A 23,360-nucleotide genomic window follows, 5' to 3' on the forward strand; every position below is an offset into this window, starting at 1 on the left:
AATTAAATGTATTTCTGTCTATATGCATTTATATTTATACCCATTATGGCAGTAAATATAAATGATTTTAGAATTATTACTCATATCCACTAGCATGCTCTTCAGCTATTAATAGAGTAAAAGCAGGTTTAGAGATTCGTTTTTGAAATGGAGTTAATAAAGGAGAAACTGTCTAGAGTGTCCATAAAGTTAGTGTGCAGCTTAAAATGTCAAACAATATATTGCATCTTTTACGAAGAGTCAAGGGAAGAGGTCTGCGTATTTGCTTCAAGTAACAATCTAAGGTGGATAGAATGGTAATTTAGATTCATATAGAGGATCATGACCTTTTAGTAAGAAATTCAAGGGGAATTGATATTGGTAATAAAATACAAGTTTTAGTTTATTTAATAAAAGTTACTTATTTTGGGTAATATTTGATGAGATATAGTAAAATGCCATAGGGAAAAACAGTAAAGAAGTAATGCATATGTATTAATTTGACCTACAGTACTGTATGAAGTGAAGATAGTTGATCGACAGTTTGAGGTTATGTTAACACTTAGGGAAGAGTTTAGGGAGAAGAAAGGTTATTTTAAAGTATATGATTAAATGGTTAGGAAGCCTGGATGGGACTCTTTGTAAGAGTCAAATCAAGTAAGAGAATTAATAGTGAATTGTTCTTTGTGACACAAGATAACAGGCATTAGAAATAGTTTTATGATGTGATAGTTCAGATGTGTCAAAACTCAAACTTTTATGTTTAGCATTCTCTGTTGATACAGGTGCCATAAAGGTATATATTAGTAGAGAAATGTTGGGGTTGTCCGTTTTATACCCTGAGTTGTAGTAAATGAAAAGCAGATTTATAATCTCTCTTTTTATGTAAGAAAAAGCACTAGATTGAAAGTGCTTTTAAAAGGGATTTTTAAAGAGAAAAACATTGCACAAAGGAACATTTTTTTATCATTGTTATTTTCCTCAGGAGGGAAAAAAGAAACACTACATTGAGTATTTGGCGTTAATTCACTTTAAATAGTAGTGTTCTATTGATTGATAATTAGATTCCTTAGAGACTATGGAATTGAAGTAATATCTTAGAGGTTGGTAGTTTTAGCACATGGTTAAGAACATTAGCTTTGTAGATACATTGACATGTCTCAGCATTTCTGTTACTATCGATATATTTAGATTACTTAACCTCTTTAAATCTGTTCATCAGTGAAATGCAGTCGGTATTAGTGTCTACCTCGTGGGGGTGTTATAAGAATTGGTGATGGGTAATGTGTGTGTTGGCATGGTCTTTGGCACATAACGTTGAACAAATGTAAACTATTGTTATAGAATAGAGCCGGTTAAGTATAAGGGATCTAGAGCTTGCACCCAAGTTAAAATGTAGGTTTAAGGGCGGCGCCTGTAGCTCAGTTGGCAAGGGCGCTGGCCACATGCACCTAGGGTGGTGGGTTCAAACCCGGCCATGGTCTGCTAAGCAACAATGGCAACTGCAGCCAAAAAATAGCTGCGCATTGTAGTGGGTGCCTGTAGTCCCAGCTACTTGGGAGGCTGAGGTAAGAGAATCGCTTAAGCCCAAGAGTTGGTTGCTGTGAGCTGTGATGCCATGGTACTCTACCCAGAGGTCTCAAAAAAAAAAAAAAGGTTTAATATTGTTCAGGTTTAAAATTTCATTTCAAATGAACTTTTCATTGTGCCCATCAGCTTTTCACAGAACACAGCTGGGAAGAAGAGGTTCAGGGTCTCCTTCATCCCACTCCTGTGCTTGTTTATCTGGACTAGTTTAGTGAGTGGTTCTTAATAGTTTCAAGTCAATAGATTCCATTACAAATCTGAAATCTTTGAATCCTCTTTCTTAAAAAAGCACACATATGCCACACTTTTTGTACAATTTGGAAAGTTCATGGTCCCACCTTTTCAAACCTGTTTCTAGAAGCCCTGTTCTGGAGGAGGGAATTGATTTCAGTACGAAGTGATAGAGGGAAGAAAAGGACTGGGTTAGAAAGTCTTGGATCCCCCCAAGTCACTGAGACAAGAAAAGCAGCTATATTTACTCCTGAGGTTTCTTTTATTTCTGATGCCTTTACATCATCAAGTACTTCATGTCTTACTTGATTCTAGTAGTAGTGATTAAATTACCCGCCATGCCATGGACATTTTCATTATCTTTTTAACAGCTTAATGCCACTTTTGTGAACAAAACAGTTTTTTGGTTCAGTGTTATACTAGCATAATAGAGGGACCAACAAGTAACATTTATTAATTGCTTACTGTGTGCTTGTGCATTCTCAGCTAAGCACTTTATTTTATTCATATAAAAGCAGGTTCTATTGTTATCCTCATTTTGCAGTTGGAAAATCTCAGGCTTGGTATTATTGCCTGGAGTTATACAACTTCTAAGTGGGCGCATCTGGATTCAAACCCAAATCTGCCTTTAGCTCTGACAGCTCTTATTCTCTTTGTTGAGTTACCAAAGGCGAAGGTGTTTAGTAGCAGACTTCAGTGAACTTGTGCTCCTTTAGCATGATTAAATGTAGTATTTCCATTAGGTCTTTTGAACTAGTGAAATACTTTCTTGCCCTGCCTCCCCAAACTGTAGTTGGAATAAATACTGCTTATCGTTGGTGTTGATTTGGCATGTGAAATACGGTATATATACCTATGTCAAAATTTTTTCAAATTGTATATTTTAAATATTTGTAGTTTATTATAAATTATAATGCAATGAAACTAATGAACTATGAATTTTTTGTCAAGATTGTGGTGCAGACTCTGTGCCTCTGGCTCAAGTGGCTAGGGCGCCAGCCACATACACCTAAAATGGCGGGTTCGAATCCAGCCTGGGCCTGCCAAACAACAGTGACAACTACAACCAAAAAATAGCTGGGCATTGTGGTGGGCGCCTGTAGTCCCAGCTACTTGGGAGGCTGAGGCAGGAGACTTGCTTGAGCCCAGGAATTGGAGGTTACTGTGAGCTGTGATGCCACAGCACTCTACCCAGGGGGACAGCTTGAGGCTCTGTCTTAAAAAAAAAAAACCCAAAAAACAAAAGATTGTGGTGCAGTTAGAAATTGAAAGGACAAAGTAAGGTTAGACTAATGTTATCTAGTATTTGCCTGAAAGGTTCACAGAAACTGTGATATCATTTTAATTTCAAACCTAAGGTAGTTGTCACCTTTTTTGTTTTATTATATTTTAAAGTTTGAACATCAATCTGCATGTGAATATAATGAGAAAATGACATTTTCCCCCTTTTTCTTTTCCTTCCTTCTTTTTTCTTTTTTTAAGGAGTGACAGTTCGTTCAGATTCTTTGTATTCTTCTTCGTATATATTTGTCAGTTTGCTGTACATGTACTCCAGGCTGCAGGATTTCATAATTGGGGCAATTGGTAAGTTATTTACTAGTTTAAGCTATTGATCTAGTATCTTTATGTAATTTTTAGCTTCCTAAAATGTTTTACACAGAAAAGCCAGATTAACAAAAGTAAACAAGGCTCGGCACCCGTAGCTCAGTGAGTAGGGCGCCAGCCACATATACCGAAGGTGGCAGGTTCAAGCCTGGCCCGGGCCTGCTAAAACAATGACATCTGCAACCAAAAGGTAACTAGGCGTTGTGGTGGGGGCTCGAAGTCCCAGCTACTTGTGAGGCTAAGGCAAGAGAATCACTTAAGCCCAAGAGTTTGAGGTTGCTGTGAGCTGTGACACCATTGCACTCTAGCGAGGGCTACATAGTGAGACTCTGTCTCAAAAAAAAAATAAAGTAAACAAATAAAAGCAAAATGATTTTTTAAAATGTAGTTTAAAATAAAAAACATGAAAGGCATAGCCTTTGGACAAATCATTCTCTTAAAGACTATGTTTCCATTTATAATAATGGCACATTATGTCTAGTTTAAATAGAATGTGTGATGGGCGCTGAGAGAAAGAGTGCAAAGGAAACTCAGGATGGAGAGGGAGTGGAGGGCCAAGGATTATGGGGGCAGAGCAGAAACAACGAACTTCAAGGATTTTAAGGAAAATCCTATATTTTTATGCCTGTTTTGTATAAAGCACTGTTTTAGATACACGTTTTCATACAAACTTGAATACTTGTCTTTGGAAAGGTAGAATCACTGCACACACATATTTACGTTTATCTTTAAACAGTAGAATCATTCTCATCACAGCTGGATGCTGATTCAGTGATGGATCCGTCAGTAACTAAGAGTATCTCAGATAGGACCCAAACCAGGAGGTAATAGCAGATTTATGTCCCTTTTATGCCCTGGAGCAAAGATTCCTTGAGTGAATCGGTGGCTGGAAGAGAATACATCTCTAAAGTTCCCACCCTCTCTGCTTTTTTGTACTGTGCATTCACGTGAATTCTTTTGTGTTGCAGCTTTGTTGCACTGCATTCGTGAAGTTGAAATGAGCATGAAATTGGTGCTAAGGATTAAATTGGTGTACTGCTACTGAATTGGAGTAGTGATCAGCTGTCAGACAGCTCTTAGCAGTTTTGCAGGACTCTTAATGGACATATGTATCCGTGCAGAGAATTTATAGATATATTAAATCAATTCTTGGAAAGAGTAATTTTTATTTTAAGTAGTGTCTGGTCTTTGGCATTTAAGGTAAGGAAAGGCTTTTTTTTTTTTGAGATAGAGTCTCACTATGTCACCCTGGGTAGAGTGCTGTGACATCACAGCTCACAGCAACCTCAAACTCTTGGACTTAAGTGATTCTCTTGCCTCAGCCTCCCAAGTAGCTGGAACTACAGGCATCCGCCCCAACACCCAGTTATTTTTTTGCTGTAGTTGTCATTGTTGTTTAGTGGCCTGGGCTAGGTTTGAACCCACCAGTCTCTGTGCATGTGGCCGGCACCGTAACCACTGTGCTGTGGGTGCTGAGCCAAGAAATGCATTCTAAATGTTTAATTAAATGCACTGATTATTTCAACAGTACTTTTTTTTTTATTCCTGTGAAATTGTGGCGCCTGTGGCTCAAAGGAGTAGGCGCTGGCCCCATATACCAGAGGTGGCGGGTTCAAACCCAGCACCCACCAAAAAAAAAACCCTATTCCTGTGAAATTGAAGTAATGTCTTTTACTCTTCAGCATGAACTTGGGGGGGGGGTGTGAAAATGCTAAAATTGAGCATAACACTACATATTATGACATAACAGTAAATGGCTCAGAGGAGTCTCCTAATGAGGTTGCATACAGAATGAACTGTTTTAAGATAGACATATAATTCAGATTTTTTACATTCAGACTTTTTACTTTGGGGGTAATTGTAGATTCACATACAATTGTAAGAAATAAAACAGAGAGATCCCAGATACCTTTTACCCAGTTATCTTGTAAAAATATAGTAAATATAAAAACCAGCATCTTGACTTTGATAGTCAAGATACAGAATATTTCCATCACTAGAAGATTTCTCATGTAGCTTTTTAGTAGCCACACTTACAACTCCTGTACCCACTCCCTCCTTAACTCCTGGCAACCACTAATCTGTTTATCATTTCTGTTATTTCGTCATTTGAAGAAGGTTGTAGAAATGGAATCATGTGGTGTGCAGCCTTTGACTTTTTTCACTCAGCGTAATTCTCTGGTGATTCGTCTGGGTTGTTCTGTGTATCAGTCGTTTCTTCCTTTTTACTCTTGAGTAAATATGTATTACTCCATAATACAGTCGTGTCACAGTTTGTTGAGCCATTCACCAGATGAAGAACACCTGGATTGTTTCCAGTTTGGTCTGCTTGGAGCATTCATGAACAGGTTTTTGTGTAAACATAAGTTTTCATTTCTCTAGAATGAATGTCCAAGAGTATCATTTTAGGGTTATATGAAAGTGGCATGTTTTGTTTTTTAGAAACAAATTGTTTGATGAGTGATTTAGCTTCTGCCTCCTCATCAGTATTTGGTGTTGTCATTATTTTTTATTTTATCCATCATGGTATATGTGTTGGGTATGTGGTTTGCAGATATTTCATAATTCAGAATTTTAAGTGAACATTTAAAAAATGTAATACTGAACTCCTCAGGCTTAAAAAATGAATAATCTGGTGGTAAATACTGTAGGCTCTGGAGTTTGGTTTGCTTTTGCATTCAGATCTATACCATTTATAAGCTGTGTGACCTCAGGCAGGTTACTGAATGTCTCTGAGACTCCCTCATCTGTGAAATAGGGATAAGAAACAGTACATGTCGTCTTGGGTTGTTAAGAGAATTGAGTATTACATGGAGAAAACTTGAATATTACCTGGGTCATGGTGCTAGGTGTGTGTTAGATACTACACTGTCTTTTAAGAGTGTGCATCAACTTATTTACCTAATTGTACTTTTTAATTACCGTGTAGTGGTTGGATTTCATCCCTTACTGGTCTCAACCGCAATATTCCTGTTGGAATCATGATGATCATCATAGCTGCACTTTTCACAGCATCAGCAGTCATCTCACTAGTTATGTTTAAAAAAGTAAGTGAAATTTTATGTCTGTAAATTTTTATGTTAAACCTGATGTGTAAAGTTCTTATTTTCCCATTTTGCTGTTAATTCAGTGTAACCTTAAGCCATTTTGTTGTTCTTATGCAAATTTATTCTTAAAGGATTATTTTCTAAAATTGCATCACATTTTGAACTTCCTAAAGAGAATATTTTAAAATCCTGTTAACTGGCTCAGCGCCTCTGGCTCAAGTGGCTCAAGCAGCTAAAGCACCAGCCATGTATACCTGAGCTGGCAGGTTCGAATCCAGCCCAGGCCTACCAAACGGCTGTAACCAAAAAATAGCTGGGCATTGTGGCGGGCACCTGTAGTCTCAGCTATTTGAGAGGTGGAGGCAGGAGACTCTCTTGAGCCCAGGAGTTGGAGGTTGCTGTGAGCTGTGATGCCATGGCACTCTACCCAGGGCAACAGCTTGAGGCTCTGTCTCATAAAAAAAAAAAAAAAATCCTGTTAACTGAAGCCTTCTTTTATGGAGGCTTTTTATATACTCTAATTTCTTTTTTTGAATATGAAGCATATTAGTTTGATTCATTAATAGAACTAAAACTATTATGTGCTATGTGTATCTTATCCAGATTTAAAACTTAAAGACACCAAGAATATATAGAGTGAGTAGGTAACATTTATGGGTTATGACATGAATTTTGTTTTTAATAACTGCCCAGTTACCTTGGTTATTCCTATAGAATTCTCATGTTTATTTTCACAATCTTAAAAACATTACATAGGATGGAAGATAAATCAGTGTTTTTATTTAAAGTTTTATTGTGTCTTAGGTGTACATTTCTAATATTTTATGTGTGTTTAAACTTGATATTGAGACCCTGAGGATAACACCTATGTTTTAAAATGGTAGACTTTTTGGTGGATCTCACATTAAAGAAAATAGATCCTTCTAATTTTTTTTCTTGATCCCCCCCCCATTGAATAACTTGAGAATATTATACAAGGAATTTACAGAAGTAACTTTACCTTATATTTAAAACCACTTTGCAGACTTGAAATACTTACACATTTGCCTTTTATCTTTCTTCAAACCTATGAAGGTTAGGTTATGTTTTTCTCTGTCCATATTTTGCCTCTTTTCTTTTCTTTTCTTTCTTTTTTTTTTTTTTTTTGTTTTTTAGAAAGTTTAACTTCTTTTTTGTGCCAAACACACATACTGCTAAAACTCAACTTTCCACAGTTACTAAATCCAATAGCCTTTTCCCAGATATCCTCTTCCTTGGTCTCTGCAGATTTCCACACTACAGGTATCTCCTCTTTTCAGCCTTTGGAACTGTGTTCTGATGCTTCTGCCACTTTGGCTCTTTTTTTGCCTCCATCTTTTTATCCAGCTCATAAATAAAGGTTTAAATGCAATTAGCTCTTTGTAGTATACAGTTTAGGGGCTCGGGGAATTTCATCCTCCCTCATTGTTTCAGTTTCTTCTCTACCTGGGAACCAAGAATCTTGGAACTGGAAAAGATAAAGCTTTGCATGAATCATTTGTTGCATCTTTGGTTGGTCACATACATCTCCAGTTGATTGGTGTCACCTCATAGTAAAGCTTCACGAATGCTTCACTTTCTTCTCAGAACACGTAGAAAGAGAGTGCATGCTGACTAATATTCAAGAAATGTTTATTAAGCCCTCATGTTGTATGATTCCATTTATGTAAAATATTCAAAATAGGCAAATTTGTGGAGAAAAACGTAGATTGGTGGTTGTCTGTGGCTCGGGACAACCCTGGGAGTGGGATTGGAGTGAAAGAGACATTTATGGAGGACCTGAGTAGTGAGTGAGATTGTGGTAAGTACTTTGTGATCCGTTTAACATACCTGGGTTAGTGCGGGGACTGCTGCTGTCAGTGCCACCATTGATTAGTCACTTTCTCAGATATTTTCTTTTTTTTATTATTAAAATCATAGCAGTGTACATTATAGATACTTTCTTAGTGTTTTTTTCAAAATCTTTCTCTTCTAGTCTTCCAGAATTTTTTTTTTTCTTTTTACATGTCACTCACACTCTCTCGCCCTTTCTTAAGTCCATTTGATGTGTAGTTACTACATTAATCTGTAAAAAACTAACCCAACAAATCAGCACTCCGGAGACTTTGGACATAAACTTGTGGTTGGGATGTGGAATTGTAGAAGGGCTGGTGGCGACAGATCCTTCCCAGCTCCTGGATCCACACTTTCTGCTCCAGTCAAACTGTGCTCCTCATTTTCTTTAAATATGTCATGCGCATTCCTTTGTTCCAGATTAGGTTGAAGCTGTGCTTTTTATTGAATCAGTTCATTTTCTCTTCCAGTTGGAGACCTACTGGTGTTCTTTAAGACCCAGCTCAGATCTTGCTGCCTCTTCCACAGAATCTTTCGGATTATCCCATGTCTTAGAGATTTTGTCATGTTCTGTTTTCTCAGGGGAACTTACTGTCTGTATTGCTTACTGTGAGATCTGAGCATAGGCCAGTTTATATTCCTTGCAGTGCCTCTATTCTGGATATCCAGTTTGTGCAGTTCCTCCAGGGCAAACAGGTCCCAAGCACTAGAATGAAATGAGAACAAGAGCTTTGTATTGGAACCATACAACTCAGGGTGAAATCCGGACACCTTCACTAACAGGCTGAGAACCGAGACAGGCTTCTGTAGAGACTCAGGTTCTCAGTGTCCTTGCCTGTACTTCAAGCTCTGTGGAAGTGGGGACCTGGTCTGCATGCTGTAGGTTATATTCCTCAGGTTTGGGACGGTGGCAAAGTGTCTGCAGTGATAATCGTGTGGCAGGCCCGCAAATACTTGCTGATAAAAGAAGGAATGGGAATAATACTCTGTTCATAGGATTGGTGTGAGGATCAGCTGAAACAAAGAATGTAAACAGCGTAGCCCAGGGCCGCCTCAGTTAAAACAGCTTTCCCTCTGATCCTTTTGACCCCTTTATCATTTTGTAATTTGGAGTCTGGCTTAGTGTCTGCTTGGTTTAGTAGGTGCCCTTTATCAGTCAGTTTCCCGTCAGAGAATCAGAACAGAATGAAGAAGCTTATCACAAAGAATGGGCTAGGTGGTGTCAGAGCGGGCCAGGTGCGTCCCACGTCCCTGAGGCAGGCTGTTTGGAAGGGCAGGCTGGAATTGTGCGGCAGAAACCCAGGCTCCAGTCTGTAAGTGGGATGCCTCCTTCCTCAGAGGAGCCCCAATTCTGTTCTTATGTCTTTCAACTGATTGGATGAGAGATAGCCAGATCTTCCAGAATATGCTTCTTTACTGAAAGTCAACTGATAGTAAGTACCAGTGACATCTGTGAAATGCCCTTATGGCAACACCTACCTTTCTGTTTGGTTGAATAACTGGGGACCATGGCCTAGCCAAATTAACACATAAAACTGAATATTGTAGCACCATTCTTAGGAGAATTCCTTTATTATTCCAGTTGTGTCGTTGAGTTTTATTTCATAAAACTAGAAATGTAATAAATTTATAGTGGAAGGTTTTGTGGTATGTTGCAGGAGCCATTTGTTAAACAGTTGTTACTGAGAATGGATTATGCGTGCCAGGCACTGCACTGTGCATAAGCTCAAGGAGCTCACATACTGGTGCGGAAGAGAAATGAAGGGGCACCACGATCCAGTGATTTAATGGCTATTGTAGAGGTGAGTATAGGGAGAGAGGGACACCTAAGCACATTTGGAGGTCTTTTTAGATACTGCCTCGGCGAGAGATAATGATGACTGCTCATCATTATAGTTATCTAAGTAACAGGATAAGGGGCAGGGAAGAGGATAAAAAGATATGTATAGGTACTAGGTAGTAGGGATGCCATGTTCACACCTACTCGTAGAAAATACTCACATACCATATTCAAGGAATTAAAAGTAGCTCAGAATGGATGGGAGATAAACCTGGTGTATGAGTTAGAACTGGGAGAAATGTAGAAATGTAGAATGTAGATGGTGGATAGAGAGGTTGAGGTTGAATGCATTAAGTATAGATGTACCCTGCATGGTCTTGTAACTAGGAAACCATGTTAAGAAGTTTGAATCTGGGCAGCTTTCATAGCTCAGTGGGTACGGCGCCAGCCACATGCACCAAGGCTGGTGGGTTCAAACTCAGCCCAGGCCTGCTAAAAACAAAACAAAACAAATACCCAGGCGTGTGGCAGGCTGAGGCAAGAGAATTGCTTGAGCCCAAGAGTTTTAGGTTGCTGTGAGCTGTGACGGCACTGCACTCTGCTGAGGGCAACAAAGTGAGACTCTGCCTCAATTAAAAAAAAGTTTGAATCTTCTCCAAAAAGTGGTGATGAGCTGTAGAGGAATGCTAAGGAGGAGAGTAACTGAATTGATCTGATTTGAGCTTTAGAAGAATTATTCTGGAATAGGTTTGGGATATGTAGGATAGGAGTGTGGTGCTTGGAAAAAGCACTGGGAGACAAGCTAAGAAAGTCAGTTAGTTAGTAATGATGGTGGCCCGAACTAAGGAAGTGGCCATTATCATTACTGAACTACGGAAATTATTGTAGTCAAGAGAAAATGATCTGGTAATGACTAATTTGACCTGGGTCTACAAGTAGGGGGCAAGGGAAGATTGTAGTATAACACCCAGGTTTTTACGTGATGGGCCTTTCAAGGAGAGAATAGGTTTGAGGATCAAGATGTTTTCTACTTTGAATATGGGGAGTTTAAAATACTGGGTGGGGGGCAGTAACATATGAATAATCAACAGGCTTTTGGAGATACAAGTTAGGAGCAAGGAAAAGAGCTTTGGGCTGGACTTCTAGATTGAGAAATCTGAATTCTTGAGGTAAATGAAGCCTGGAGAGCATATTACAGAGTGAACACTGGAGAGTCTGCTGTTGGCGGCGGGGGTGGGTGGGTGGGTGGATTTTAACCAGCAGTGGTGGCCAATGCCAGGGCCATACGTGGCACGGGTGATCAGTACAGTCAGGGTGTGGGAGAGGGACTTGTGCAGCTGCTGTGTGATGGATAGCTGCGGAGGGCAGCACTCGGAACTCTGTGACCTGCAGGTTTTTTCCCCTTCTGTTTTCCAGGTACAGTGGTTTTCAGGATCCAAGCCATGAAGGGAAGGTTATATTCATATCCCAGTCATTTAAAAGAAATATGACTGTTTCCCAAATAAGATAAAAGCATTAATACGGGAATTATGCAGCATACTCTGACATTTTAGTTGCATTTTTCTTTAATCTCATAGTTAAGTAGTTATTAGTTACCTCCCTTTATGTTTCCAGTATCTGTTGGTGCTGCGTAAGTCCCTAGACTTCTCTGGATCTCCTATTCTTTATCTGTGAAATAGGCTTATATTTTTTTATACGATTTTATGAAGTACAATAAATGGGGACAGTATAAGCTAAACTATAATTTGAGCCACATTTCATATTTTAATGAAAGGAATTTCTCCTATGATAGAAATTTAGATTTAAAAAAACAACTGATTTTTCTTTTTATTTTCTTATTCATACTTAATTCAAAACTGGCTGTTTAATAACAAAAAAATCCCTTGGGAGTGAGTATGTAGTCATAGTTTATAACCACTAGGGGTCAGGCTCTTCATGGACAGTTAATGCCCTCTAAAATTTATCTCTGCTCACTATTTTGGCTCCAGAATTGTTGTATTTTATCAACTGTTTCTCCAGCCCCAGCTAAATGTGCTTTCTGGTGTATATTTGTTCTAATTGGAATGAATATGCTCTGAGAATTTTGTTGGCATTCTGAAATCTTCTGTAACTGGAGTAGGTAGGGAATTATGTGTAGAAGGCCCGGCATGAGACTCTGGTGTCTGTTTCCATCACTGTGTCATTTTATAATCCTGATTTCAAATATTGAATGTATCATCTCTTGTTTGTATATGTAGATAAATAAGTTCAGTCCTTATCTTTCACAAATAAATTTTCTAAAGTTTTCTCTTGAATGAGAGAAATGGTATTTCTAAATGGTATTTTTTAAAAGGTCCTCTATAGTGAATTGTTAGAACTGAATAATGATTTGGGGCTAAGGGAGGAGATGTCATAAATGGGTCAAGTCACAGTGGATAAATGAGTCACAGAAAGCCATGGATTATGGGGATTGAAAAATATTTTCTTTAAAATTAGCATAAGAGCTAGAATAACTTATACTAAAGTAGAAGGAATTACTAAATAATACATAATTTGTATCTCTTTTGGGACCTTATTTTGAATGATTATCTTTTCCATTAAATTTGGAAATTTTTTCATAGACTTTCATGTTTGTATGGATAAAATAGGTTTTTTGGTTTTTTTGAGACGGAGTCTAACTTTGTCACCCTTGGTAGAGTGCTGTGGCGTCACAGCTTACAAGCAACCTCAAACTCTTGGGCTTAAGTGATTCTCTTGCCTCAGCCCCCCAAGTATCTGGGACTATAGGCACCCACCACAACACCCAAGTATTTTTTTGTTGGTGTTGTCATTCTTGTTTGGCAGGCCTGGACCAGGTTGGAACCCTCCAGCCCTGATGTATGTGGCTGGGATCCTAGACGAGCCACCGATAAAATAGCTTTTAATAGGTTTATTTGCATTTCAAAAGAACTTTAAAAAGTAGCTGTTTTACCTTGTTATAAAACAAGCTTCCCTGAGTACTTGAAAATTTTTTTATTTACTATAATATGTATTCTGCAGGTATTCCTTTTCTTTTCTTTTTCTTTTTTTTTTTTTTTTTTGAGACAGTCTCAGTATGTCGCCCTCCGTAGAATGCTGTGGCATCACAGCTCACAGCAACCTCAAATGCTTGGGCTTAAGCGATTCTCTTGCCTCAGCTTCCCAAGTAGCTGGGACTGCAGGCGCATGCCACAACACCTGGCTATTTTATTTTTGTTGTAGTTGTTGTTGTTGTTTAGCAGGCCCGGGCCAGGTTCAAACTCACCAGCCTTGGTGTATGTACCTGGTGCCGTAACCACTGTGCTATGGGTGCCAAGCCCTGCAGGTATTCTTTTAACTTGTGTGGGAGTATAGAACTGGGGATATGATCCAGAATAATGATTAAGTCTCATTAATTAGTTAAGTTGATGTTTTATAGTGGATGTTTTGTGGAGATATATAATTAATATATAAATTAAATTGATAATCCTCTTAGGTTAAAAGTGACTGTTATAGTCATCCCTCAGTATACAAGGGGGATTGGTGCCTCCCTCATGTATACCAAAATCTGTACATACCCAAGTATTATACCGCTCTGTAAAACCCATGCATGTGAACAGCCTTTTGTATAGGTGGGTTTTGTATCTAACAAATACTGTATTTTTGATCTGAGTTTGGTTGGGAAAAATAAAAGTCCATATGTATGTATACCTAAGCAGCTATAACAAGGGTTATATTGTAGGTTCTTTGAAAGTATTACTGTTACTCATCCCTTAAACTTCTTTTAGGACCTAGGGTAGTAAGCTGATAATTCTTACTGTACTGTTTTGCAAACAAGCATGTCCTCTTTCTCTTTCTCTCTCTATCTCTCTCTCTCTCAACCATCCAGTACTATAGTCTGTCTTGATTAGGAGTCAGTTCCAGAAGATTCACATTGCCTATTAAAATGTTGCCCAGTTATTTGTCATCTTCATCCTGGGACACGGAGTGGACAGAGTAATAATTTGAATCCCTAAAAAAAAAATTAACACTCCTGAGCAGTTGTTTATATCTTGTTCTTAGTTGATGCCCTTAAGATGTTTACTTTTAAAAGAATTTCCCCTCAATTTTTATTTTGTTATTCTTTTCAGTAAGTCCTAGGCTAGCTACTCAGTAGATTTCAAATCTAGGTTGATATAATTAAATTATTACTAATTATCTAAGCTATCTTTAAACTTGGTAGATTAGGGAGTATTTATGATGCTGTACATCTGACACTTTCATATGCATATTTTTAACACTTATTAAAACATTCACGTATGTAATTTATTTAAAGTATATAATTCAATGGTTTTTGGTATACATTATTTTTTTAATTGTGAGAAAATATATGTAACATAGAATTTGCCAAGTTAATGATTTTTAAGTGTATAATGGCATTAACTGCATTCAGTATTGTAAAATCATCAGCACTGCATTTCCAAAACTTTTCATCACTTCAAACAAAGATTCTGTAATTAAGCCATTAACTGTCTTCCTCTTTACCCCTAGCCTCCTCTAATCTTCTCTCTGGCTCTATGAATTACCTCCTCTAGATATTTCATGTAAATGGAATCAATCATACGGTATTTCCTTTTCTTTCGTACCTGGCTTATTTCACATAGTAGAATGTTTTCAAGGTTTATCCATGTTGCAGCAGAACTTCATTTCTTTTCAAGACTGAGTAATATTCCATTCCATATATATAGCACGTTGTGTTCATCTGTTGATGGACACTTGGGGGTTTTGCCACCTTTTGGCTGTTGTACGTAACGCTGCTGGGAACATTGTTGTGTAAGTATCTGAGTCTGTGCTTTCACTACCTTCCTGTGTACATCCAGGAGCAGAATTGCTGCACGTGGTCTTATGGTCGATTTCTGGTTTAGTTTTTTGAGGAATCTCCAAATTATTTTCTGGCTTCATCATTTTACATTCTCATTCATGTACAGCAGTTTCTCTACATCCTTGCCAGCACTTGTTACTTGCCATTTTTCTCCTAGCCATTCTAGTAGATATGAAGTGGTATGTTTACTTCTTAAACATTCACTCTCTGCGGTAACTGTAAACTGGGCATTTTACTTGGTGACATAGGTACCAGTTTGCTAGAACTGTATTGCACTAGTTTAGTAACTTTGTTTTCAATCAATGAGGACAATTTGGGGCCATTTAAGCCCTAGCAGATAGATAAATAAGTATTCCATGGCTTTTATTGCAAGTTACTTAGCTGTGTTTTTAAGGCAGTATGACGTGAGTAGAAGAATTAGCTGTCACCCTCAGGGAACTAGAAGCTTATGGGGCATAATGAGACAGGGAGATGAGAGATCTGACCCAGATCTGTGGGCAAGGGGTTCGTAGATGATTTCTAGGAAATGCTTAATTAGAAAAATTATACTTAGAGATCTATGTGTTTCTTAAATACAGGATAAGAATAAAAGAAATATTTAAACTCATTTGCTTTTATTTTCCCAAGTTTTATAAAAGGTAAAATCATCTTGGTGTAACAGGCATTTACATTAATAAAAAGCGTAATTTCTTCAAATGATATTCTGTGAGCTTTAATGGAAACATGTTTGGATTTTTAAAATAAATTACGGCTCTTAAAAGTGTCCACATTCCACAGTTTTTGGGTTGCACCCCTCTACAACATGTACTTGCTCTGAAAATGCATTAAGGAAGCAGGAGTTGTGATACTTCTACAGATACTTACAAATTAATTTTGACTTATGTTAGTATAACACATTTACGTATATTCTGATTTGATCCTTAGTAAAACTCTGAGAAGCAGATAGGGTAACAAATATCCTTGTTTTATGGTTAAGCAAATTTGAGGTTTTGAGTGGCGGCCAGCCAGCTATATTGGAATTACTAGATGCCAAATTTAATACCTTTTCTGTAATATTCCTAGAACTAAGTATCATTCTAGGACTAATGCAGTTCTCATAATAGAAGAGATAGCAATTTAACTTGTTTAACTTTTTAAAGATTATGATACTTGATGTTAAAACTTTGTTCCTCATTTCATAAGGAATGTGCGTTATCACTAGATACCAATCTGAAACATAGGAGGAAAATGATAAGCTTTTTGAGGTTTTGGTTATGGAGATTAGTCTATCATTTTTGAGGCCTCCCCCCAAACCCCCGTGAATCAGGATTCCATCCTTTTCACATGAACATCCCAAATTCAGAGCAGTATTTGAGCACTGAACGCATAGGGGTCTTTCCCCTCCAGGTGGCTCCCTGCAGCTCTATGCGCTGCAGACTGCTGAGCACTGTTTGCTCTTCCTACCTTTCTTTGGCCCTTCTCCTCTGTGGGACTGTGAATTACGTCATCAGTAAACTATGAACCCCTGAACACACAGTATCAGCCACTCAATTTAGTGCAAATTTGATAAAGGGAATAATAACCAAGCAAATTAGAACTAACATTTGTTTGGTACATGCCCAAAACTTGGGGAAAGGGGGAGAGAGAGAGAAAAGTGAACTTGTAATTGTATTACATTTTGGTTTGGTCTAGTTAGTAAAGGTTTATTAGATTTCTTTCTTTTTTTTTTTTTAGAGATAGAGTCTCACTTTGTCACCCTCGGTAGAGTGCTGTGGCGTCATAGCTCACAGCAACCCCCAGCTCTTGGGCTTAGGCGATTCTCTTGCCTCAGCCTCCCGAGTAGCTGGACTACAGGCACCTGTCACAACGCCCAGCTATTTTTTTGTTGCAGTTTGGCTGGGGCTGGCGCCCTGTTCACTGAGCCACCTGTTCACTGTGCTGCCCTAGGTTTATTAGATTTCTATAATAAACTTCATTTTCTAGGATCCAATTATTTTCTCTCACTGTGAGATATTTCTTGAACATAGAAAGATATCTGTATCTTTAATTTTCCCTAGAAAACTTGGTTCAAAAAGAGAATAAAAATAATCAGTTCTATACTCATGATAGTGCTAAGGTGCTAGGAGAAAAATTTTAGGGTTCACCAGTATATGTGCTGGTCAGTCCTCTCTTCTTGAGCATTTTATATTTTGATGCACGGTAGTATGGCATTTGCTCCATCCCCATGTCAGAAGCACTTCGGCTGTCTGCGTTATTTTTATTTCATACCCTGACAGCTTTTCATGCCTTACGTGCTTTCTTCCCTTGGCATCGGGGAGAAGTCCTGCTTATTCCCATTCTTCTTCCAGTCATTCCTTCTTGTTATAGATTCCTGTTAAATACTGGTGTCTTAATGTTTTTGTATTTGACATTTTCCTCTTTCCACTCCATGTGTTCTCCGCAGAGAATTTCACATATGCTGAGAGGTATTAGCTGCCATTGATATATAATCTTAGGCCCCCTGGGCTGCTGTAGCAAAAATACGGTATGTGGCTTGGCGCCTGTGGCTCAAGTGGCTAAGGCGCCAGCCACATACAACTAAGGTGGCGGGTTCAAATCCAGCCCGGACCCACCAAACAACAATGACGGCTGCAACCAAAAAATAGCCGGGCATTGTGGTGGGCGTCTGTGGTCCCAGCTACTTGAGAGGCTGAGGCAGGAGACTTGCTTGAGCCCAGGAGTTGGAGGTTGCTGTCAGCTGTGAAGCCACGGCACTCTACCCAGGGGGATAGCTTGAGGCTCTGTCTCAAAAAAAAATCTGGTATGTTCCTTAACTTAAACAAGTATATATTTCTCACAGTTCTAGAGACTGGGAAGTTCAAGACAAAGGCATGGACTGATTCAGTGTCTGGTTGGGACCAACTTGCTGGTTCATAAACAGCTGTACCTTTTTCCTCATGTGGTAGAAGGGATAAAAGAACTCTTGGGGTCTCTTTTTATATTTTTAGACACAGGGTCTTATGTTGCTCAGGCTGAAGTCACTGGCTGGTCACAAGTGTGATCATACTACAGCCTTAAACTCCTGCCCTTGCAATCCCCCTGCCTCAGCTTCTGGAGTAGCTGGGGCCGTGGGCATATACCTACCACATCTGGCCTGAGGGTCTCTTTTATAAAGGTGCTAAACTCATTCATAAGGGCTTCATTCTCAAAACTTAATCACCTTCCAAAGACCCCCACCTCCTAATACCATCATCACATTGGGGATCAGGATTTTAACATAAGAATTGGGGGGTGGGGCAGAAACATTCAGGCTATAACATATGCCAGCGATGTCCAAGTCGTAGTCCATTCCTCATTTGAGCTGCAAACCAAATTTTCACCGACCAAGACTGTGGCAGACCAGAATAGGTATTAATAGACATTAGTGGAATATTCATTTAGACTGTTTAGAACTTGTCTCTCTTCCTCACTAAACCAACATGTCCTCTCTGTTATCTATCTTCTTGAAACTATATCCTGGTAGCTAAGCTTGACCTTCCTGTCTATTAGCTGTTGTACTTTTTCCTTACTCCATGTTCATTCCCCAGTTAACAGTTCTTATACAGGTTTGGAAAAAAGATCGACTTGGATGTGCTGGCGCCTTCCCCAAACCTGCTTTGATTGCATACAAGTCAAGCTTCTACAATATAGTGCAGGGTAATTGCCAATTCATTCAGTTGTCTCTGCCCCAGAACCCCAAATTCGTGGGCATGTAATAAACATATTTTTTTCATTCTCTTTGTCAACTATGTTAAATTGAATGGCTGATGTTACATATTAATGGGCTTCATAGTTTAATAATGCAGCTTAAAACATGTACTGAGAGAAAAATTTTGAACCCTACTCCTGAAAATAAACATAAGATTTGAGTGATGAATCAGCAGAGAGAGACCATTCCCAGAAGTATTTCTTTGTACATTCATTAGGACTTAACCAAACACACACACAGGTAAATTGTACACAGAGTGAAAGCAGCAGTGTGTTGAAGAATGTGTAAGTGGTGGTTCGTGCGCTAAATGATAAAGTCATGGCATTTCTTATAATAGGGTCAATAATACATAATTAGTCAAAATAGAAATAAATAAGGTATTGTCTTTGAACTGTTGGGGATTGTAAACTGATGAACTGAAGTCAAATCGTCTCTCGCTAATATGTTTAACTTTAAACCATTCTGTTGTAATGTTGTAATACCTTAATTGGATATACAGGAAAATTGCTTTTTATAATTGGTTATGAAGTTGTTCTTTATTTTTGGTTTGAATTGGCATAATTAGCTCTTCTGCTCAGAGAAAATAGAAATACGAAAAATCTGTATTAAGAAAATAAACAACATTGTGTGCCAGTGTGATGGCTAATTTTCTTGATCTTAGGAGTCATGATTACTACTAGCCCTTTTATTTCTGAGTAACATTGAGATTAATTTCAGAGCTGCTGGAAACAAATGTGTAGGTTGCCACTTATCTTATTTTTGTGTGTGTTTCTAGGTACATGGACTATATCGCACGACAGGTGCTAGTTTTGAGAAGGCCCAACAAGAGTTTGCAACAGGTGTTATGTCCAACAAAACTGTCCAGACCGCAGCCGCAAACGCAGCTTCAACTGCAGCAACCAGCGCAGCTCAGAATGCTTTCAAGGGTAACCAGATCTAGAGGCACCAGACAGTCCACTGTTACCTTCTGACTGTACTGTTTCTCCAGTTACTGTATTCTACAGATATTTTTATGTTCAAAATACACAGTACACACAGCATGGATATTTCCTGTTCACTTGTGCATGGGCTAAAATCGGAAAAACTTCCTTATTACTTAATAGTTTCTTAATATTTCAGTGCCCCTTGCAGAAAAAAATATTACATGCTAAATATTCTCCATATTTTTTGGGGGATGATGTTCAGAGAATTATTTCAGTGGTGGCACACTGAAATTAATATGGTACTTATGATTAAAAATGCATTTAATACTAACTGCAGTTCTTTCAAGAATCTTTAGAGATAAGGATTACACATTGGAATAGTAAAGCTATGTTTTTCCCCTATTTATAATATATTGAAAGAACTAGGCCATCAGGTACTTAAGGATTTTTAAATTGGCTTGCTTTTTAGCAGTTTCAGTCACCAGTGAAGAGCCTACGTGCATTTTGTAGTAGATAATGTGAATTTTACCTTCTTTTTATTTTCTTTTTTTTAGAGTAGTTGATATTTTGATAACAGTCTCTGATCCTGCATGAATACCACATTTCTTAAATTAAAAGAGTTAGTATTTGGGGCTCTGTACTGCTTATGGTTATAGGATTCAGAAGTTCATGGAATCATAGAAATGATTTTCTGTAATAGTTTCTTTTAAATTAGAATTTATTGGGGTGCAATATGAGAATTCAACATAATATGCAGTGCGTTATCCAAAACAGATGGTAGTTACCTGATGCAGTAGAATATAGTGGTGATAATTCCTTTTTCTTTTTAAGTTTTGGTATTCATATAGTAAAATTTTACTGTATGGAAACTTTGGTATATTCTGTGGCTACTCTTTTTCATTGAACTAAGATTGTGTTTGACAGCTCTTTTTAGAGATGTGTGTGTGTGTAATTTTTAATAGAGGTTAAAAGGCTAGCTTAACCTTTGTCTAAAAAGAACATACAGTGTTGAAGGGATTTTTCTTTTAGCCTTTCATCTCTAATAGCATTAAAAATGAAAAGACCCTGGCATTTTTCTTATACTTGAATCCCTTTCACTTTTTGAGATAGACTGAATACGTTTAAAATTTTCAGCAATAGAAAAAATAACGTTTAACTTGCACTAAGCAAGAAAATACAAGTCAATTAAAAGTATTAATTAGTTGTTACTATGCAGCACAGAACTTCATTCTTATAGTCTATTTGGGTTAAACTTAGAATTGATTTTAATGGTGACTAAATGACTCAGAGTCATTAGTATGTGATGCTACTCAGTTTTGAAAGTCTTTAAGATTGCAGAATGATAGCCAATGATTACTTGATTTTAAGTAAAGATTATATTATTTGAGATTGTAAATCATATTTAAAAAAATATATGGGTATAAATGGCTAAATCACTTTCATTCTCCCCAGATCTGGAGTTAAAGTAAGTTTCACACTAGGGGGTTGGATGCCAAGTTCTCACTACTTACAAAGAAGCTCTGTCTGTTACTAGGTAACACAGATCCATCCAGATGGTATTTACATTTGATTTATTTGGACCTTTATTGAAATTAAATGTAATGGGAGAAGATCTTTTTTTCTTCAGAGTATGCATTTAATGCTGTTCTTGTGACTATTTCTGATCAGTGATAATTTCCACTTACATTTTCAACCAGCTAAGTCACTTCAAGTTTTTCAGAGCCTGTACTTTTATTGAAAATCTATTTGATCACATACTTTATTGAGTTTAGATTTTACACACCTTCAAAACATGACCCACAAAATAAAAGAACACTTAAATCCACTATTAACTTATGTCCCAAGCCCATTTTTAGTTTTTTTAAACTACAAATAAAAGATATATTAGACAAATACTGAGATACTTTCCTTCAGAATTAGAGTGTTTCTATTATATAGAAATCCCCAAAGTTAGCATTATTAAATAGCAAAGAACAATTACAACTCAACAGTATTTTTCCCCCTGTGGATGGAGAAAATGTTTTAAAATCCAGTTATTTGGGTTAATACATGTTTGAGAGGGAAAATTATGTTTTTTAAAAAATATGTGTGCATTAAAATTATGCCAATGCTTACAGTTTCACCAGGTACGAGCGGATCTTTACATGCTTATAGTCACTGTTATTAATAACAATCAGTAAATATTTACATTTTTACTCAGCAAAAGATTGGCATTTGTTAGTGTTTTATATTTAAGACTAAAATTGCAGTTATGAAATGGTCTTCGTTGTGTCATTTTTCAGTTTGCAATATTAAAAACGTGGCTATTTTATTTCAAGCCATAGTTTGAACACTGGAAAATCATTGCTCAGTGATTTGTAATTTGGAACTTGGATTATTTATCTAGGGATGTTTGTATATTTTTGTCAGTGAGTGATACTGTGCTGCCATCATGGTGACTGTCATGGTTCTGTATAAATGCTCTCCATCTGTCCCTCTACTGTTGCATGTTCTCAGTGGGTTGGAAGTTTTGTATATTTATTGTATTATCACAGAGTGTCATAAAATAAAATCCTGTTTACTGGATGTTTGTTTGTATAATTTTAAGAACTATATTAGCAATGCAGAGGCAGAAATTATGTTGAGAGTTTAAGGTATATAGAAATTTCACACTCAGTTTTTAAAAATAATCTGTGTATAATTCTATCATTTGCTAAACAAAATAATATAAAAGACTTGGTTAAAAACTCTTAGCAACATAAAACGATGATTTTTCTGTTGGATTAGACCTTTATAGTGGAACATTAGCTTTACCCGTATTAAGGCCAAAGTGCAGACTGTCTAGAGTTCTGTTAGATTCAAAACGGAAAACATGTTTTATGGCTCAGATCTTTCCTTGTGGGTTAAAAATAGATGAAAATAGATGCTGCTGTACCAGTATTATATTGATCTCATTGAACTTTGTTTCCTAACTTTGCTACTTCATATTGCTATTTTATATATTGATCGAAGTGCCTATTTGTGTATTATTGGATTTTTCACTTGATTAGCTAAAGAGATACAAAAATACCTAAATTAACGTTAGTAGTTTCTCTTACTTTGAAAAATACATGTTAAAATAGGAACAATGTTTTTATTTTCTGAGTGTTTTCTAAAAAATGTGTTTGGATTTTTATACTTCCTTTACTAGGAAACTAATTCAGTAATTCATGTGATGATAAGGTATGGTTTATATTTTAAGGGGATTTATGTTAGATTTATTGTCTCTGTAAATCATTTGTAACAGCATAATGCTGTTTACTTATCTGAAGACTGGTATTTAATTCTATATCAGTTGGTAAATATCTATGTTTAGCATGACAGTTCATATATAGAATTTGTTGCGTTTGGGACATTTTTTTTCCTGCCTATATATAGCTCAGAATTACTATGACTGTCATATACCATTTTACTGTATCTCCTTTTGTTTTTTCCTTAAAACCCTTTAGAGTTAAAAAAAAAAAAAACCTGTATAGGTGAAATAAAAGTGGTTAATTTAAAAATAATTGATGGTTAAAAATAATAAAAACAAGGGGCCGGTGTGGTAGGTAGCTCACACCTGTAAACCTGGCATCCTGAGGCAGGTGGACTGCTTGAGCTCACAGGTTCAAGACCAGCCTGAGCCAGAGTGAGATCCTGTCTCTACTTAAAATACGAAAAACTGAGGCAGGAAGATCACTTTAGCCCAAGAGTTGGAGGTTGCTATGAGCTATGATGTCACCATGGCACTCTACTCAGGGCGACAGCTTGAGACTCTGTCTCAAAAAAAAAAAAAAAAGAAGCTGGGCTTTGTGGC

General features: G+C 37.3%; 1 protein-coding gene across 2 annotated transcripts in view; it reads left to right on the forward strand.

Moving 5' to 3' along the window:
- Positions 1–22,111, forward strand: part of SCAMP1 (secretory carrier membrane protein 1) — a 103,114-nt gene extending 81,003 nt beyond the window's left edge. For both annotated transcript variants that reach the window (XM_003785934.2, XM_023510926.1), the window contains exons 7-9: positions 3,280–3,381; positions 6,332–6,449; positions 19,399–22,111. In XM_003785934.2, coding sequence (XP_003785982.1) covers positions 3,280–3,381; positions 6,332–6,449; positions 19,399–19,563 — 385 coding nt within the window. In that variant the 3' untranslated portion in view covers positions 19,564–22,111. The remainder of the gene's footprint in view (positions 1–3,279; positions 3,382–6,331; positions 6,450–19,398) is intronic.
- The last annotated feature ends 1,249 nt before the right edge of the window (positions 22,112–23,360 follow it).

Source organism: Otolemur garnettii, unplaced genomic scaffold (assembly GCF_000181295.1).
Source record: "Otolemur garnettii isolate 467f Iridium unplaced genomic scaffold, OtoGar3 scaffold00017, whole genome shotgun sequence".
NCBI lineage: Eukaryota > Metazoa > Chordata > Mammalia > Primates > Galagidae > Otolemur > Otolemur garnettii.